This window comes from Struthio camelus, chromosome W, assembly GCF_040807025.1.
Source record: "Struthio camelus isolate bStrCam1 chromosome W, bStrCam1.hap1, whole genome shotgun sequence".
Taxonomy (NCBI): domain Eukaryota; kingdom Metazoa; phylum Chordata; class Aves; order Struthioniformes; family Struthionidae; genus Struthio; species Struthio camelus.
Genome location: NC_090981.1, coordinates 14428289 through 14448691, shown reverse-complemented (window position 1 = coordinate 14448691; position 20403 = coordinate 14428289). Strand labels below are relative to the sequence as shown.

At 36.7% G+C, this 20403-nt stretch overlaps 1 protein-coding gene across 8 annotated transcripts in view; it reads right to left on the bottom strand.

Moving 5' to 3' along the window:
- Nucleotides 1-1567: 1567 nt before the first annotated feature.
- The window catches only part of LOC104139700 (terminal uridylyltransferase 7), a 36107-nt gene continuing 17271 nt past the window's right edge, over nt 1568-20403 (bottom strand). For 2 of the 8 annotated variants that reach the window (XM_068924492.1, XM_068924494.1), the window contains 17 exons: nt 19199-20310; nt 18924-19074; nt 18141-18227; nt 16804-16904; nt 16170-16227; nt 15370-15473; nt 14177-14266; nt 13985-14098; nt 13798-13875; nt 12873-13050; nt 12111-12158; nt 11899-11990; nt 11273-11388; nt 5908-6233; nt 3915-3991; nt 3683-3746; nt 1568-2620 (listed from right to left, as the gene is read on the bottom strand). In XM_068924492.1, the coding sequence (XP_068780593.1) occupies nt 2556-2620; nt 3683-3746; nt 3915-3991; nt 5908-6233; nt 11273-11388; nt 11899-11990; nt 12111-12158; nt 12873-13050; nt 13798-13875; nt 13985-14098; nt 14177-14266; nt 15370-15473; nt 16170-16227; nt 16804-16904; nt 18141-18227; nt 18924-19074; nt 19199-20310 (2861 nt within the window). In that variant the 3' untranslated portion in view covers nt 1568-2555. Of the gene's footprint in view, nt 2621-3437; nt 3747-3914; nt 3992-5907; nt 6234-11272; nt 11389-11898; nt 11991-12110; nt 12159-12872; nt 13051-13797; nt 13876-13984; nt 14099-14176; nt 14267-15369; nt 15474-16169; nt 16228-16803; nt 16905-18140; nt 18228-18923; nt 19075-19198; nt 20311-20403 lie in introns of those variants that run through there. The other 6 variants (XM_068924493.1, XM_068924495.1, XR_011137231.1 and 3 more) reach the window with 4 other exon arrangements.

Below are 20403 nucleotides of genomic sequence, written 5' to 3'. Positions count from 1 at the left end.
ACAAATGTTCCAGAAAGACTCTTCCAAAGATTAATGCATTGCAGTAAATTGAGTGAAGATGCAGGGGCTTCTATGGCTAGGCCATCTGACTTCCCTAAACATAACAACTTTCCAGAAGATAACAAAAGGGAAGTAGTAAGTTAGAAATTTCTAATCGATTAAAAGAGACATAGTGATGCTACAGAATTATGAGCATCTCGGAATTAAACATGAATGCTAAAGACATGCTAGCTACTTAGTGGATACTAAATGTCTGTTCTAGCCCCAGGAGTGTTTATTACTGAAATTTGTTGGAGGGCAACATTAAGAGCAATTCTGTTCAACAGAAAGTGTTTGCTTTTTGATTTTCTAAACTATTAGTCATAGCTTAACTATAAACTATTAGAATCAGTTTATTACTATTAGTTTTGATATTGTTTTTTCTAGAAAAATTGTTTTAATACAGTAGTGTCTTTTCAGATTTTTTTTTTTAAATGTGGAAAGTTGCTCCCTTGAGAATATACTCATGTGAAGCAAGCAGAATCTTGAATGTTATGAAGAATTAACCCACTTTTCTACTTAAATTTTCAACCCCTTTCCTAAGATTCTACAATAAACTAAGCTTTAATAATCAACCCAGCAGATTATGTCTCATCAATACTGTGTTTATTCTGTGTTATGGATCATCCTATTATAAGTTATCACTACATTATTTAAATAGCATTTAGGCAGACAAATGCATTTGTTAGTTACTGGTTTAAGACTTTTATATAAAACTCAAGCGTGTGGGATTTATTTTAGGACCGAGATAGTAACAATATAAAACTTGTAGTTGCATAAGGAAGCAGCAGCTCCAAAGTGAGAGGACTGGGAACCTGCAGAATTAGTTTTCATCCAAATGTTGGTTCAGAAATTTCATAGTTGAAAGCTTCACAGTTAAACCACAAAATGACACAAATGGAAGAGGGTATGTGTAAATCTGATTTTTGTTGTTAAGACATGTTTTCCATCTTTACATGCTATGATGCTGTTGTCCCTTACAGGTTTATACCCGTATATCTGTTATCAGCAAAAACTGAAGATAAATCTGAATAGAGAGCTAATTAAGTCATTGCATACACAAGGCATATCAGCAGCTACATAATTTGGTTATGAATAAAAGTACAACAACTTATTTTTGAGGGGGAAAATTTACTTATTTTGTCTGAAAAAATATGCTATAGAAGAAAGCTGAAAGTTTGTTTGTTGGTGGCTAAGATTTTGCTCGAAAATATGGTGAGAAAGAAGACAAGAATTTTTTTTTTTTTTTTTTTTAAAAAAGGAAAGCTGCACATCTAGAAATTTATAGATGGATGAAACCCAAAATAGGAGTTTGGATCCCAGTACCCTAAGGCCTCTTTGGAAATTCCAGCTTTTACCTTTATTAGAAACAGACAGTTAAGGAGAGAAAAAACTAAACAAACAAAACACATTAAACAGGACACATCTTAAAGAGCAGAGATAATTCTAATAAGTTATAATTATTTCTGCATTTAATTCAAAAATACTGCAAATTAAGTGTAGTGTAAGAAGAAACTTAAACTTGTCTGAATTTTGATTTTTTTAATTTCAAAATCATAAACAGTGGTTTCCATTTTACCATGTAAATAATTATTTCCTGAACAGGATAAGATGGTACATTACCAGTTATGGAAGAATTTCAAGTAAGGTTCAAGTTGATAACATTAATTATTGGCTGGTAGAAGGATTCTCTTCACATTTTATGAAAATGGAAATGCGTTTTCCACAATTGCCAAATAATATATATATATATTTTAAATCCTTAAAGCAATTTTGTCTACATCTTCAAGGCCATGAAAAAAGATTTTTTAGCAGCAAACAGGACTGATCTGTCTTAGTCTTTTTTTTCTCCCTGTATGCAAGTGCAGCAATAAATGAACTCTCATAAAGTCACAGAAGCGGGAGGGAACTCAACAGCACTGTTTGCCCACAGAGATTTTTTTTTTTTTTTTTTTTAAATACATAAGTTTACTAATGTCCATGTTTTCAGTTCTCTACAGAAAAAAGTTCGCAAACACAGCTGTAGCAGTCTACAAACATTTCAAACACATTTACACAAGGATTCAGTAAACAATCAACATTAATAAATACTATTTCCTCCTTCAAAAAATCAATTCTTGAAGAAAATAGATCATTTATTTGGCTTGCACACAATTTTAGTGCATTTTGAAAGGATCAGGTTGAACAATAAAACCTTGAAAATGGTCCATTTTTAGTACCTGCCCTTATCTACATGTTTTACCTAGTAAACAAATACAAAACATCATGGCTTTTATTAAAACGCTCAAACAATCTATTCAAGAGCAGGGGTCCATGGTAGGAGACAATATTAAAATCCATAGTTTTTTGGACTAGCAATCTAAAATAAAATACCCATGTCTCTTTAAACTTTAGTTGAGGATAGTTTATGCTGCTGTCCTGTGAATCCAGATGCTTTAGCCAAAGGAGAGAGAAGGGAGGGAAGCTTTTAAATGAACGAACAGCCTGCATTGCAATTTAACAGTGCTTCATATCCCTCATGATTCTTGCTGGGCCCTCTTCTGTGAGGTTTTCCGAGTTATGTATTTATTGGAAAGGCTGCCTAAGATTGGGGGGGAGGGGGGAAGCATTAAACTTTAAAAGTTAAGAAAAACAAACAAACATAAAATAACTGAAACATTCAAACATCAGTCAGGAGAAAAAAAACTGTTGAACTATGATAAAAACAAACACAAGTCAACTTAATATTATTAGCTGCTAATGGACAGCAGGGAATATTAAAATATAAAGATGATAATTTTTATAACTAAATCCTAATGACAAATCACTGTGTAAAAAGCCCAACCTTAAGTCTTGAGAAGTAGTGAAAATAGAAAATACTCCAAAATTGAGAATTTAATTTGAGACACTTGATTGCAGTTTAGTTTTCAGAAGTTTGTGAACACTGTTTATTTAATTCCCCCTTTAGATGCCCCAAATGAGAGCTATGTGAAGGTTTGCAGAGTTGCATTCAAGACTCAAGGTAATTAAAAAAGCAGTTTTAAAAAATCTTCATTGTACCATTAAATGAGTTAAGTGTGTAAAATTATTGTAAGCAAGCTGCAGTTGCAACCATACATCTAACAATACACACATCTCTGATCCAGAGACAGCACATAAAAGCCTTTGTCATGATCTGACTGTTGCTTGCCAGTATAATTAACTTTTGTGCATGCTGGCAGCTCAGACAAAGGATGTGCTTCCATAGACTAAAGTTAGCTATCACGTGGAATTTTAGATGATTATTCTGAGGAAGCCCCACAAGAAAGTGCTCCACATGTGGTCCCTGAAGAGAAACACAGAACCCCATATATGCCAAAACAGGAAGGATAAGAGAGAAATGGATAAAACCCAATACATCAATCTGCAAAATAAATCTATTGGAGCTCACTAAAGAACAAATTACAGAGAAAACTGGCATGCCTTACAAGTTTCACTTCCAAAACAAAACCAAAAAAACCTGTACACTTTTTCAGTTAGAAAAAATGGCTTCACTTCAGAATTACCTAGCAACCTATCTGGACTGCTGCTGTGTTCAACATATTGGGCAGAGTTCCCATAGGGATTGATGGGGAAAGCAAGAGACATGCTTTTACACTGAATTTCTGAATTAAGAGATACAAACCTGATTGGGGACTCAAAAACACTTTTCCTTTTTGTTTCTTTTTTTCTTCATGTATAGGCATTCCCTATAAAGAACATATACACAGTGATGAATAAAAATGAATTATGACATTCCACAAAGAAAAGTAAAAGGGTCTCTTTGAAAGCTTATGTAAATCTATTGCTAGTTACTTAATACGGGCTTTAGCACATTTAAAGAGAAAAAGACTTAGAAAGAGACATTTGGTGTTTACCTGATTCAATCTACCAACATGTTTAGCAGCACTGGGTAAAGAAGAGGATCCACACAACACTTCTGATTTTGAACTACCTGAAGAGATCGTAATATAACAAAGATTTATTAATTTGAAACTCAATTTCTCTCTCAGATACCATAAGATATAAAAATACCAGAATACTTAAAATCTACCTTCATAACACATAGAAGGTAGGACATTATTTTCATTAATTTTATAATATGGAAAATGGGCACAATAAGGCAAGATCCATCTCACTTACAACTAAACATTTAAGTTTGTAACTGACAATAAGTTAAGCTCTATATCTTCCTCTAGCATCAACCAAAGGGGTTAGGGATCTTCAGAGAAAGAATAAAGATGATATTGGGATAGTGTGAATTGTCCATAGTCTCACAAAACGTTTATAGCACAGCAAGGAACAAAAATCAGATCCCTCAGGTCCTCTATTTAACTAGAGGGAACACTTTGGGCATGAAGCAAGAAAGGGAAGGGGGGGGGGGAAAAGAGGAAAAAAGACTCAACCCACCATAATACTCTTCTTCCTCAAATTCAATCTTTCCCAAAATATGAATAATAGACAAAAACCTCTGCTCCAGAATTAATGATTTTTGGACACATGTACAGTCACCATTCCCATATACTGAATGGTATAAAATACAGCAGTGTCAGTGACTCCAGAACAGTCCCTTTCATCTTAAGGAACTGATATCATAGCAAATGGAAGGGTAACAAGAAACACTCACAGAGACTGGGTCAAAAATACAGAAATTCAAAAGTTTAGATTTAGACTTGATTTGAACCTTCAAAAGGTCAGCAAGTAAATGCAGTGTAGCTTGGATTTTTTTAAACATTTTTGTCCACCCAATATGTCTAGTGGTTTGATCAAGTTGTGAATAATTTTGAGCATCTTGAACATTCTGAATATATTCGTACCATTTTCCTCCCACTTCCAGTATCTAGGTATAGCATACTCTTATGCCTTCTTACACTGCATACATCTGACATAAGGAGAATTTGTTTATCTAATCAGGACAGAATATTTTTGTTGGTAGAGAAGAGTTGGTTTAAGATTATATTTATGCAAAGGATTCCTATTATTACCTGGCCTCTTAAAGTAACAGAGTAATCTGCATAGCAGAATTTTCTAGCATGAATTTAAGTTTCTCTAGCTATATCTAAAGAAAAACTGTAATACTATGTTCATTTGGAAGCTAACTAAAGACACCATTCACCATCTTAGAGTCTCATTTTTCTCTTAAGAGTGATCTTCTTAATTTACAAGGCAGATGATAATAGATTTTTCTTATCTGAAGGACGACTTAGCTACTGTATAGTAGTTCACTGTTGCTTACATGTCTGTCGGTCAGGATCTGTGTTTAGGGACATTCCTGTGATTTTTGGATTTATTTTTAAGCAAAAGTTGCAGGTTGGGTCAGAGGAGAAAAAAAAGATTGCTGTGGAGAATATCCCTCTGACAGCTAAAGTTGGGAGGAATGTTTTTTATTCTATTGCATTCACAATATTCTATTAGAGCAATTATACACTGTCATAATGACTTGAGTATTTATGGGAGAAGTCTGTTTCAGGTGACAGCAATAAAAGCTAGCCTGTAGCTCTTCCTATTATGATGTACTGAAATGAAATTTATAATTTGAAGTGTTAGCAAACTATTATATGGTGAAGGCAATGGAAGCAGTTTCAACATATTAGAAACTAACACCCTTTCTATACAAGCATCTTACCTGCTACAAGAAACTATGTCATATCTCTCTGCTACAACAATGTTCCAAAAAGTAGGTGAGGATGAAGGGAAAACTGTTCAAGTGTGACCACATTTTAAAATAAAGTAACTTTTAATGACATAACATAAATGCAAAAGCCTTATCCATTAGTCAATCCTGTTAAATAAACCAAAAACCAAAACAAACAAAAAAAAAACCAACACACAGTAAATCGTTTAAGCTATTCAACTATATTGGTTTCATACCTGTAGCTCCTTTATACTGTGGGCATTCTTTTTTAATATGACCACCTCTTCCACAGAGAAAACAGCATTTTTCTCTCAAGTCTCTGTCTTCTAGGCACTTCCACTTCTCCACTGATTGCCTGGGAGTCTTGTCTCTTCCAGTTTCTACTATTCCCCTTGCTAGTTTGCTCTTCTGAGGTGTACATAGCTGCAACTTTCCCTCCTTGATTGAGCTTTCTCTTTCTGTTGTTTTATTCTGAATTTCTTTGTCCTCTTTGCTTCTTTTCTCTTTGTTTTCTGTGCATCTTTGGGTTTTGATCTCTTCATAATCATGTCGCCGCCTCAGTCTGCAGGAAAAGAAAAAGGCTGCAGTGTTCATAAGTCTTACAATCATACGTGGAAGAAAAAAAGAAGTTGCATACAGATGACAATCCTCGTGTATTTCCTCAGTGGGTTAAATAAATTGAATTAATGCATCCATCCCTTTACTATAGCACTGTTTGGTAGGAGAGTGAACCGAATGTATCCTTAATAATGTAACTTTACAATTAAGATTACAACATAGCACTAAAATCTAATAATTACACTCAAGAAACATAAATGAAGATCTAGATGCTGGAGTTGCAAGAAACATGCAGGAGAGAAGAAACACCAAGCAAAATGCTAACAAGCTATAAAAATGGGACTGTAATTTTATTTCTTTTTTGTATACTTCCATCAGAAGTTTTGCTTCCCTCCACTAGTCTGAAACTGTGTATATTCACAGTATTTCTAAAAGTCTTTCCTACTGGGAGAAGCTTCTAACATTCTATGTGACAAAGATCCAGCAATAGGAACCCAGGTATTACTGTTGGACTGGTTTATTCCACCTCTTCATTCATTATACGGAGGAGCGGAAACATCAGCGGAAACTTCCAAGTCCAGGCTCTTTCAGTCACATACAGCGCTAATGGCTAGCAACTTGAAAATAACCTCAAAAAACTGAGTGAATGAGTAAAAAGGTGGCAGATGAACTTCAGTGTAGGTAAGTGTAAGGTAATACATCCAGGGGAAAAATAACCTAAACCATGTCTATATGTTGTTGAACTGGGAGCTGGCAGTTAGAACTAAGGAAACAGATCTTGAAATAGTTTTAGAGAAATCTCAAAAATTAACAGATCAAACAGTAGCAGCTGAAAGGATAACAGGATATTGGTATCATCAGATAAAATATGAGAACAGAAAACATTTTGTTGCTATACAAAAACCATGGTGTGCCTACATGTGAATACTGCATGTTGGTCTGGTCTCCATAATTTAAGGAAGTAGTGAAGTTAGAGAAGGTACAGAGAAAGGTAACTAAAACGATCAAGGGAGCAACTGCCTTTGGAGGAGATACTGAAAGACTCTTCACCTCACAGAAGGTGGCAGAAAGGAGAACACAATCACGACTCAAACTCACCAACGCAGAATTATTACTAAATCCCACAATACTATAGCTATGGAATGCTTGATGAAATTAAAGTGAGTTTGGTTTAAAACAGATAGAGTAATACTCTAAACAGCAGTTAGCTTACTTCTGGAACTAGATGCCATAGAAGATTGCTAAGGAAGACAGGAGAAGCAGGTTCAAAACAAAAGATTAGACAAAAATCGAGCACAAGTCTGGTCCACAAACGAATACTACAAGACCAGGGCAGGTATGTGCTCTCATACAGCAATTGTGGATGCTGGGGGAATACAAGAGAAGAGACTGCAGAAAACAACCAACTAGCATCTCCTATTGTGAGTGCTGAACAGAGGACTCCGCTAGATGAACCAGTGGTCTGACCCCAGAAGGCATTTATGTTCTTGGAAGTAAAATCCCATTGCTTTGTGCATAGAGCATAGCTGCATACGTGAAATGAACTGGGGTTTCGCTCCAGAATGTGGTATTAAGTCAGGCATATCTAAAACAGCAATTTAGACAGAGTAGATTTTCAGAATGTCTTCAGCATTCTTTATTTTCAAGTATAGTAGCTGATGATAGCTTAAGTTTGTTGAAGTTTAATAGATTACTAAGGTAATGATCTTAGCAATATTAATTCAATTCTCTACAGTGCAAAAAGGCAACTTGATCTAATCTTTCTACATCAGCTTTTTAGCTACTTACATAAAAGCACAGGTGATTTTTAATTACAATTTAAGATAATACAGACTCTAAACAAAGGTTATATTTTCCATTCACCTTACAAATGAGCACAAAGGCTTTCATGATTTCCTCCTCTTGAGGTTTTATTTGCCGATTTTCACTGTCTTATAAACATGAAGTCTTTAAAGGGCTTTAGTGTCTTTACTAGAAAAAAAATCAATGGATCAGTTTTAAGTTTAGACTGTTTGTCATGTAAAGAGCAAGATAATCAACTTAGCATTCATTTGCTACAGGAAGGTATTTACTGAATTTTGAATACTTGGTGACTGAGGATCAGAAAGCCTTGCTCTTGAATATAGACAGGACATTGTTCTGATCTATATGTGCTTAAAAAAAGTTATGCTGTCATGCCATTATTTTGCTTTTGGACATGAATGGCATGATTCTGTGAATATGACAAAAATGCATCTCCTGCAAGGAGCACCAAGATTCTAGAAACAGGAGCTATGAAATGAAAATATGTAAAAAGCTTTCATGAGTGCTCTTCACAGCACACAGCTATTCAGCTTTGCATTTAGATTCTCTTCAATTATTGCTTTCCTACATAAAAAAGCTCAGAATCAGCATCTACCTCCTTAGGCTAAGTAGAGAGGATATTGGGTAAAGCATTTCTTGACCCAGGTAGTGGAGGAGCCAACGAGGAGGGGTGCATTGCTAGACCTTGTACCAACGAACAAAGAAGGTCTGGTTGGAGATGCGAAGGTTGGGGGCAGCCTTGGCTGCAGTGACCATGAGATGGTGGAGTTGAGGATCCTGCAAGGAGGAAGCAGGGCAATAAGTAGGATCACAACCCTGGACTTCAGGAGAGCTGACTTTGGCCTCTTCAGGGACCTACTTAGGGGAATCTCATGGGGTAGGGCCCTAGAAGGAAGAGGGGTCCAATAAAGCTGGTTAATATTCAAGCATCACTTCCTCCAGGCTCAAGATGGGTGCATCCCTCTGAGTAAGAAGTCCAGCAAAGCGGGCAGGAGACCTGCATGGATGAGCAAGGGACTCCTGGCAAACCTCCAACAGAAGAAGGAAGTCTACAGAATGTGGAAAAGGGGACAGGCCACTTGGGAGGAATACAGGGACGTTGTCAGAGCGTGCAGGGATGCGACAAGGAAGGCTAAGGCCCATTTGGAATTAAATCTGGCAAGGGATATCAAGGACAGCAAGAAGGGCTTCTTCAAATACATCAATAGCAAAAGGAAGACTAGGGAAAATGTGGGCCCGCTGCTGAATGGGACGGGTGCCCTGGTAACAAAGGTTACAGAGAAGGCAGAGTTATTGAATGCTGCCTTTGCTTCAGTCTTCACTGCTAAGGCCAGCCCTCAGGAATTCCAGACCCTGGGGACAAGAGAGGAAGGCTGGAGAAAGGAAGACTCTCCCTTGGTCGAGGAGGATCAGGTTAGGGATCATTTGTCCAAACTTGACATCCACAAATCCATGGGCCCCGATGGGATGCATCCACGAGTGCTGAGGGAGCTGGCGGATGTTATCACTAGGCCACTCTCCATCATGTCTGAAAGGTCCTGGAGATCAGGAGAGGTGCCTGAGGACTGGAAGAAAGCCAGTGTCACGCCAGCCTTCAAAAAGGGCAAGGAGGAGGAGCCAGGGAACTCCAGGCCTGTCAGCCTCACCTCCATCCCTGGAAAGGTGATGGAACAGCTCCTCCTGGAGGTCCTCACTAAGCATGTGGAGGACAAGAAGGTGATCAGGAGTAGTCAGCCTGGATTCACCAAAGGGAAATCATGCTTGACCAACCTGATAGCCTTCTATGATGGGATGACTGGCTGGGTGGATGAGGGCAGAGCAGTGGATGTTGTCTTTCTGGACTTCAGCAAGGCTTTTGACACTGTCTGCCATCACATCCTCCTAGGTAAGCTCAGGAAGTGAGGGCTGGATGAGTGGACAGTGAGGTGGATTGAGAACTGGCTGGATGGCCGAGCTCAGAGGGTTGCGGTCAGTGGTGCAGAGTCTAGTTGGAGACCTGTAGCTAGTGGTGCCCCCCAGGGGTCAGTCCTGGGTCCAGTCTTGTTCAATGTATTCATCAGTGACCTGGATGAAGGGACAGAGTGCACCCTCAGCAAGTTTGCTGATGATACTAAACTGGGAGGAGTGGCTGACACACCAGAAGGCTGTGCTGCCATTCAGAGGGACCTGGACAGGCTGGAGAGATGGGCGGAGAGGAACCTCATGAAGTTCAACAAAGGCAAGTGCAGGGTCCTGCACCTGGGGAGGAATGACCCCAGGCACCAGTACAGGCTGGGGGCTGACCTGCTGGAAAGCAGCTCTGCAGAGAAGGACCTGGGAGTCCTGGTGGACCACAAGTTAAGCATGAGCCAGCAATGTGCCCTTGTGGCCAAGAAGGCCAATGGCATCCTGGGGATGCATTAGGCAGAGTGTTGCCAGCAGGTCGAGGGAGGTGATCCTGCCCCTCTACTCAGCCCTGGGGAGGCCTCACCTGGAGTCCTGTGTCCAGTTCTGGGCTCCCCAGTACAAGAGAGACATGGCACTACTGGAGAGAGTCCAGCAGAGGGCTACAAAGATGATGAGGGGACTGGAGCACCTCTCCTATGAAGAAAGACTGGGAGAGCTGGGCCTGTTCAGCCTGGAGAAGAGAAGACTGAGGGGGGAATCTCATCAATGTCTACAAGTATCTGAAGGGAGGGTGTCAAGAGGATGTGGCCAGTCTCTTCTCCGTGGTGCCCAGTGACAGGACAAGAGGCAATGGGCAGAAACTGAACCACAGGAAGTTCCATCTGAACCTGAGAAAAAACTTCTTTCCTGTGAGGGTGACTGAGCCCTGGAACAGGCTGCCCAGAGAGGTTGGAGTCTCCTTCCCTGGAGATATTCAAAACCTGTCTGGATGTGATCCTGGGCAATATGCTCTAGAGGCCCCTGCTTGAGCAGGGGGGTTGGACTAGATGATCTCCAGAGGTCCCTTCCAACCTAAACCATTCTGTCATTTTATGTATTGTAGTCTTCTATGAAAAAAATTCTGGTAAACACTAGAGAAGATGCTAGCAAAAAGTGAAGTTGCAATTCAACACTGACTGAAAACTTAAAAACAGCCCCTTCCACCCCTGCTGCCGAAGTTGACATTGATACATATTCATCTTAACAGTAAAGAAATCATTTGCAGTACATACAATTTTTGCTTTAGCGTTAGTATCCTAGTATTTCTTCCAAAGCAAGCTAAGGAAGTGTTCCACACAGATCCCAAATACTCACTTTCTTCTCATGGGACAATCTTTCATGAAATGGCCAATTTTACCACAAATTCTGCAGCATCTATCATTCGGTGCCAATTCTCCTTCTGTCAGTACCTCTGGATCAAAGAAATACTCCTGAAAAAGAAATCATGCATTCAAAAAACAAATCCACACACTCGAGAATCTAAGACAGATAAACAAGAGTTAAAATACATTGAGTTATGGAAAAGAATAAACCTCTGTGTGTAGCTGAACTCCTGAAAGACCAGATGAGATAACTGGCCACTGCCGCCTCTTCTTCACAGGTAGCCTGCCGACCACCATGTCTGCAAGCTGTTTTTTAACTGCAGTTTTTTTTTTTTAAAAAAATAGTAAGTTATTTTGATAGGGACTAAAATTTACAAGTCTGTACCATGAAGCCCTGACTTGACTAGTATGCTGCACATTACCACTTTTCACATATTACTGAGTACTGTTTTTGTGGTGTTTATAACTGTCACAAAGATTTGTTAGAGTACCATTTAAACGAGAAGAGCGTAAAGAGAGTGCAACCATACTCCCACAAGTGATACCTTATATACCGTAAGATCAGGCCCACGTACACACTGCCCTTTTAAAACTGCCGCATCCTTTAAAGCAACTTACCATTTTTGATGGATATTCTTCAGGGAATATTTTTATAGGGGTACCAAATACCCTCCTCCCATTGATAAAAGCCTTCATTATAAAGTTTGTCACTGAAGGGGGGGGGGGAAAGGGGGGGGGGAGAGAAGAGTCATCCAAATATGAAACAAACCAAAACAAGATCTAAGATAAGATCATCATTTTATGCCCAAATTTGTGAATAGAAAACTTACTTTTTCTTGACAATCCAGCTCCAAGATTGTGGTTCAGGTCAAAGGGATCTGTATAAAAAGCATTACATGCATTACTCGAGTCCAGGGCAAAATCAGCATTGTATATATACATGAACAACTCAAGGCAGCTATTCCTGATGCAGAATTAATATACTGAAATTAAATTCTTTGCAAGTTTATTGAACGCAAATTCACTCCAAGGACAAAGAATCACAGCAGTTTAGCTCTGAACTGACTGAAATATTATAAAAGAATTAGTTTCGTGTTGGGGCAGGAGAATAGAAATCCTTCCTGTGAAAATCAGATGGGCCAGTGAATCATGGCTTAAGGAACTTTTCTAAAACATGTCAGTCCATTTTCTTCATACCATGGTATTACTTAATAGTGTAACACATGCATTTGGTATGATCAGTCATAAATATGGAGTCAACAAAATATAAATTAGTGAAAAAAAAAAAACTTCAATTGCGTTACAGCTAAGTTCTTCTCCAAAGCATTTGGATAAGTTCATTTAAGTCAGTTGCTGCCGTTATGCAAAGTATGAAGTTTACTTTACAGCTTCTTTTCAGATAGAAAAGAAAAATCGAAGAATTTCTAGCATTACTGGAACTCAATGATAATTTTGCTAAGATTTCAAAACATGCATAAATAGCAATTTCTAATCTAGCAATAGAAAAATGAAACAAACCGTGTGGAAAGACCAAATTTTTCATGTGGGCGTTAAAGGAATTCCACATATTCATGTGCTTTATGTGCTTTTACCTTCAATTACAATGTATTTAGAAGTCCACCGCTTTTTGAAAGTTGTGAGTAGATTTTTTCTCCTAATGCATATGACATGCTCTTTAAAATCAAATTCCTCTGTGTAGAAACGGAGAAGTCCCAGCCACAGCTGCCCAACAGATTCAGTGTTTTTGCCACATTCTGGCCAAACAACAGACTAAAAAATGATAGAAATATTTATTTTTCCAATACTTACATTGTTTGAGTTTCAAATAATGAAAATAATTATACTTAATATAAATTATTTTATAAAGAAACACAATTGAGTTACTCTGGAATACCTCCCTTTTCTTCATAACTAGTATTAATAAATCAATTTGGACTTTAAAATGATCAGTATTTTTTAAGCATTGAGATTCGCAACAGAAAAGTAATATTTCTAACATTTAGTTTTGCCTGTTATCAAAAAGTTTATTAATTCACTTGCAGGGTATTTGATCGATGTAATACAAAATTATTGAAGTGGATTAAACAAACTGTGACTAGACATGCAGCTGATATTTGTAGGAGATATCTCCACCCAGTAACGTGACATACGCAGCAATTAATCATCATTAACACCTTAAAATCATTTCTATCAAATCTATTTATTCAGATTTTGCAGTTTTTTTTTTTATACTTAAATACAATCAGTTACGTTCCGAAAATTTCACAGCATGGGATTGGGATGTTCAAAACAATAGCCACTCCGCTTCCATTTCTTTGTCTAGTGTTTATGTGTATTACTAACATGGTTTTCTTCTTTGTCACTGATGCAGAACTTACAATCAAAGATCGTTTTTTTTAGAAACCATTTTCTATATTCAACCACCATGTTTGAAGACAACGTTCCTTAAAATGAATTATTTTTCGTTTGCTAAGCTACAGATAACATCATTTCAAATTCACTTTCTGATATACTCACCAACTCTTCTATCTTATCAAAGAAATAAACGTTCCAGCCATCAACTAAGATTTCAGGCTTCTTTGGATCTTTGTAGATCTAAAAATATAATATTAACTCATTAGAAGAGCTGTTCAGATTCAGCACTTTGATATCAGTACACAGTATTGACCAGAAGAATGTCAATTTCTTCCTTGAGATACTGTACCTCTTGAAGAACAGGGATGACAGGTGGATTTCTCTGTTGAAGAAAATAAAGCACCATAAGAGTATATGCATAAGAAGAAAGGCTACCTCGAGATGCATCTCCAATGTCACACATCTAGAAAGAGAAATATGAATTATGATTTTCATAGTTATCATTTCTTACTGTAGGTGCTACTGCTTCTAGTATACTTACCTTCGTAAAAACTTTCATTGTGTAGCATAGATATTTTACTCTAGGATCAATGGCTGCATATGATGACAGGAGTCTTGTGTTATGCAAGGCCTATAAAAATAAGAAAGTCATACACAAAAAATATGCCCTGCAGAAAAGAGGTAGTAAGCTAAAGCCTCTGAAAACATGTAAAACATTTTTAGTCAAAATAAGCAAAGTCAAGGAATGATTCAGAGTACTGTAGTTGGAGAGTTCACATGTATACGTGCATGCTTTTTCCATTCCAATTTATTTAAAAGTCATAATGAATTTGTGGACAAAAACACTAGAGTTGTGTGCTCAAAAGCAAGTGTGAAGCCCTGAGTAGCAGAATGTATATAATTGAGAAAGGAAGCATTCAAAACAATGAGGTTATCACCTGCTAAAGAGGTGATAAACATCTTTAATCTGCTCACAAGCGGTACAAAGCAGCATTCACAGAACAGTACCTCAGAAAGGGAAGCATTATTCTATTACTGTGTTTTCAAAACGTTTGGTAGAATGTAAGTTCTTGAACTAAAAGATTTTCAACTCAGATGTGAGAGCTATCAGCTGACCCATATGGATGCATAGATTCAAGAACAGACTTTCAGACTTGCTAAGTGGCTGAAGTATCCTCCTCCTTAAGACTCCCCTTGGGCTGATACAGAAACTTCAGAAAGTTTAAAGCTTGTCTCTAAAGCTTATTTTCCCCCTTTGACATTTCAAGGAACTGGCTTTTGAAGTTCATAGACATTGAAGAAAACAAACAACTTTTTTTTTAAAAATATTTGGCCAAGGACTTGTGCTCTTTTGTAGATTTTAACACATGTCCCAGTTCATGCAAGTTGATTTCAAAAAACACTATCTCAGGTCTCAAATTCTAAGTAACAGCCATGACTGGGGGTGGGGGGAAAGACTGAAGTTACATTACTTTTCCTTTGAGTTACAGAAAGGCTCAAACACCTAAAAGACTAGCGCTTACTCTTACTGAAGAGGAAACATATCATCTTAGAGAAGTGACAACTCTAACGTCTCAACTGTGTAACTGACTCTGCTTGTAGTCTGGTACTCAAAAATCTAAAATTGAAATAGGTAATTGATAAGTTATTACTGAACCTCAACAAAAACAGCATTTCATCCTCACCCAGAAGCCCCACTTTTTCCCCTATTAATAGAAAAGGGGATAACTTTACCAGAGTGTTATATAAACTGATGTCTACTTCAAGACCGCTTCTGACATGGAAGAATTTGACAATTGGGACTTTAGCAGTTGTTATAGGCAAGACATTCCTTAGACCTAGAATGAGAAGTTTAATTATTGAATGACTACATATAGTCATAACAGTATCAAATGCTCAAAACACAACCCAAAACTGCATCAGAAGTGTTACAAAATAAAATCTTAGCTGATGTTAAAAAATTAATTTTTTAACATCCATTTTATGCATTTGTCAAACACTGTGAATCTATGAACAATTATACATATATGCACACATATACATACACACAAATGAACTGAAGATCTGTCTAAATTTTACAGCAAAATAAACTTTAGATCATTGATAGTTCACTGCAAATATCTTAAATTTATGTGAGATGCACCAAAACCCTGTACAAATCAGGGTTTTTGCAAATAAAACAGAATGCCTAGTGCGAGCTTCTGTCAACCTGCCTTTTACTATTAACTTTTTGAGCACAGAACATACAACGTAGCTACTAACCTGAAGCCCCAAACTTTAACTTAAGGCTTCTTCTCATGCATATAGGTTATGAATAGCTGTTTGCCCAATTTAGAACTGGTCCTACAACATTATAACCTCAAAGACCACCATATGTAAACAAAAATAAGAATGAGGGTATATGTTGTGAACATTTTACAAATATCAAACTCTTTAATGCAGTTTTATCTTAACAATTATCATGTACAATGCCCCAGAAGTTTCTCACTGCATCAAAGTCACATAAACAAAGCCACTTATTTTCAAGAAAGTACCTGAATGTTTCTTGAGAACTTTTGCTAAGTCTTCAATGATTCTGATGCAATCAAGGCTCTAAGATATTACGGAAAAAAAAAGAAATCAATACTAAAGTTGCATCGGCTTGAACAGCTCTAGACAAAGTATGACAGGTAATAAAAGGTTTGTCTGAAATTAAGTTTAAAGCTAAATAACTCAGGGTTTCAAATTGTACAGAATGATGTGAATACCAAAAAACATTTCAAAATGGCACTTCTTGCAAAACCAATACTAGACAGGGTCTTAACAGTGTCTTTTTAAAAATTATTTTGTATTAGGCATGGTCCTTTCCCACTATCTTCCATTTCTAGTTTTATGTTACAAAGCTACAACAATGAAACAAATCCATCCTATTTATTTGCAGAGTTAATATTAGAAAAACATTAGTGCAGAATTCAGAAAACTGAGTACTGAGTAAAAATTTTTAAAGGCATATCTAGAACAGCAGCAAACAATTCCCAAGATACTACCCGCATTACCTGATTTTGAGGCACCTATTTGCATTTTCCTCTAATCTGAAGTACTTTTACAAAAAGTAAATTTGTTTCAATATATTACACAATTAATTTACCTAGAAGTTTTGCATTTGTTAAAAAAGTCTTGTCAAACTACCTCAGCCGTTTCAAGTCCATCAACTGTCAAACAGATATCAAGGTCACTTTGTTTGAAGCCAAAACCATTTTTGGAGGAGCCAAACAAATTCAGCTTGGTTCCTGTAAGAGGTGCAACAGATTATAACATATTGATGCAGAATCTCAAATTTTATACAGCTTCACACCACAGCATGTCTTAAAAATAGTAATGTGTTCACGCATGTGTTATGTGGTACTTCAAACCTTACTTTCTCAATCTTTTTGATTAGGAAAGAATCCCTGCTTTTTTTTTTAATTTTTTTTTTTTTTAAAGTTCAAATGAGTCTTTTACAGATCCAGAAACAAATTAGGTGGTCAAATAATTAAGTCACCAGCATGCAAGCTAAAATCTAGAAAAAATATAAAAGATTGCTCTCTATAGAGATCTTCGGGGTAAGGAACAGATCTGTCCACATACCAGGCTCCAGTCAAAAATGCTTTTGCAAATTTTAAAAGACTGAAGTCCAGGTACTACAGATAAGAATTCCAGAAATAAAAGAAACAGCGTCAAACAACTAGGCTTTGCAGACAGGTCAGATGTTTAATATATTTAAGTTTATATATTTATATAAAGTTTATATATTTAAGTTTAATATATTTAAGATATTCCAAAAACAATAAGTTGTGGTAGGGACACAAACTCTCCTGGCCTTGTGCAAGTGGGGTTTGTTTGTTTTTTTTTTTTTTAATACTTCTAGACATTATCAATTTTTCTCTGTCACAGTCAAAATAAGAACAAAGAAGAATGTTGAAATTAAGGGAAACATATGTATATGAACTAAAATATCGTTTCTTAATCTTGGAATCAGGACTCCTAAGGGGGTTCTTAAGGACTACAGAAAACTCGCTGTTGTAACTGTTCTTACAAACAAGACGACGACTGCCTAATAAATGAGGTTAAAATGACAGTTATAGAACTGTTCCACTACTGCTTTGACTGTTGTTTTCTTAACTTGCCATTGTTCCTTCCTACTTACGTGTTCTATTTCTGACTAAGAAAAAAAAAAAACCCCAAAGTCAATTTTGTTTTAAGGTTTTAAATAAACACAACTGACATGATTTTGAAGCCTTTGTTTTTTTAAAGGAAGGGAATCCATGTCAACAGGGAGGGAGCCCAGGACATGACTTAATGTCTCATCTGTGTATATCATATTAGTTATATGGTTACTGTAATGGAAGATAACACAAGTTAATGTAATATTATATACTAATTTTGAGCAATGTCATTTAAATGTTCAAATACCAAAATGTTTATTCTGCTGACATGCTAACATACTTTGAAAACACTGAAGTATAAAGCCAGAACTACATGATTACCTGGAAAGTCCTGTCTAATGAAGTTTTCTAAATTTTGTCGTATATGTTCCCGAGCCTGATCCTCTACAATATTTGGAGCAAAATCCTCTTAAAATAAATAAATAAATAAATTAGGCAAAGTGATTTGTAAAAACAGTCAACAGCAAAGATTCAAATGAAAAAGTGGGAGGGTGGAGGGCAGGGAGCAGGGAGAAAAGCAAGAGAAGATTCACATGTAAAAGAAAAAGCAAGGATGAAGTAGAAGAGAAATACCTGTTCAAAGAAATACATTAATTAAAAAAATACATTTTGTCTGGTCAGAAACAGCAAGAGAGAAAGGAAGAAAATTGGGTCACTTTGAAAAGAACAAAAATGGAGAAGTGTTATAAAACAGTATTCTTACTCTGATTTTTCTAGAGCATAGATGTCTTTGTTTACTAGAAATCACAACCAGAGGAATAGCAATAAAATTCAAAGTAGAGACAAATGTAAAAGTGTTAGTCAAAAAAAAAAAATCACTAAAAATTAAATTCTTGGATTTATATTAAGATGCCTAAGTGAGTCATCAGACAGTCAGAACCTTTCAGTATGCAGAAGATAAACCTAAAAATGTTTTATTTCTCTAGATAAAAAATGTTCAGTAGTCCTATAATAGCCCTTACAAATCTAAAATTGTATATAATGGAGTTGGATGCTGTGTAGCAGATAAATTGGTCCCCTTTATAACACCATTAGTCAGTGGTTATTTCATTATTTTTTGCAATGCTTTTCTTCCCCACAATGATATTCAAAGGAAAAACTTACGGTAACACTGGACACAAACTTGATCTAAAATAAATGAAAATTTGGGTGTCAGCACTGGCAGTGGGTCTAGCTCAATTTTCTTGAAGTCTTCTGGACAATCTCTCTTTAAGTGACCTTCCCGTTTGCACAAGCTACATACTACTGTAGGAGACTGCATGAACAGAAAGCAATATTGGTTTTAAAAAACATACAATCTTTTAATGAAACTGAACAATGCTTTCATATAACTGATAGAACATAAGCAATATGTTAATGTTCCAATAAAGCTCACTTACCTTGCCCTTTGTAAAAGCTGGTTTACTGAATTCATAAACAAGTTCAGAGTCTAAACACTGTTCTATAGCTGTGTTCTCTTCAAAAGAGCTTCTTGTCTCAGTAAGATCCTCTTGACTCAAATTGATCCTCGGAGGTCCATCCATTTTTGATTTGAGACGCTTGTCTTCATATTTAATAGGGATGGACAAATCCTCCTCTTCCTCAGACAGTGCATCCTCATCTCCAGATCCAGTGTATGTGTTATGTAGTTCACCTTCAGCTCTTCTGATATCATCACACTTTGTCTGGTTTAGAAGACATGATTCTTCCTCATCATCCGAGTTAATCATTTCGGATAACCGATTCTGTGTTGAAGGTATGAATTTGTTTGGGGATTCATCTAGTTCATCAGTACCTTCAGTGCTCTCCTCGTCAACATCAACCTTATCATCCATTATACCACTGCACTCTAAACCAAATTCAATCTCTGTAAATGCAGTGTTTTGAAAACCTTCAAAGCCTAAAGTACTGCATGTTTCTATATCGTGCTCATTCACTGTAACGGGGAGATCCCCATTTTCACTACATTCATCTATTCCCTGATCAGTAGTCATCAAGTTATTACTCCATCTTCTTTCTTGTTCTTCCTCATCTTCCTCTTCATTCCCACTCTCTGTCTCTTCACAACTTGGTTTAAAGTCTTCATTACCTCCAGAAATAATTTCTTTAATTACACAGTCCAAATCTTCATGGGCAATTCCCAAATGACTTGTATCATCAGCCAGTTCTTCTGTCAAGCTTTCTGAGCCATCACATAGAATTGATCTTTCAAAACTATGTGCTTGAGGGATACCAGTACTCTCAATTATGCAATCATCTACTCTTGCTCTGTTTGTTTTGCCATCCAAGCTTTGCAATTCAGAGTTTTCATGCTTTATAGCATCTTTTTCAGGGTCCAGCATGTGGGATTTCTCCTCACTGGCATTTAGAGGGCTTTTTTTGATGAACTTTGTGGTTTTTTTGCGAGGCAAGGCAAAATACCTGTATGTTGCTCTCAGGCAGTGAAGAATATAGTCATACACTAGCTGGCTGTTCAGAGTTCTTGCCACGTTCCTTTTGACCGAATATGGGTCTAGTAGAAAGAAGTGAGCCAGCAGTATAGGAGTTAAAAAAGTTATTTATATCCTTACAAAATTTAAATTTAGTACCATCAATTACAGTAAGG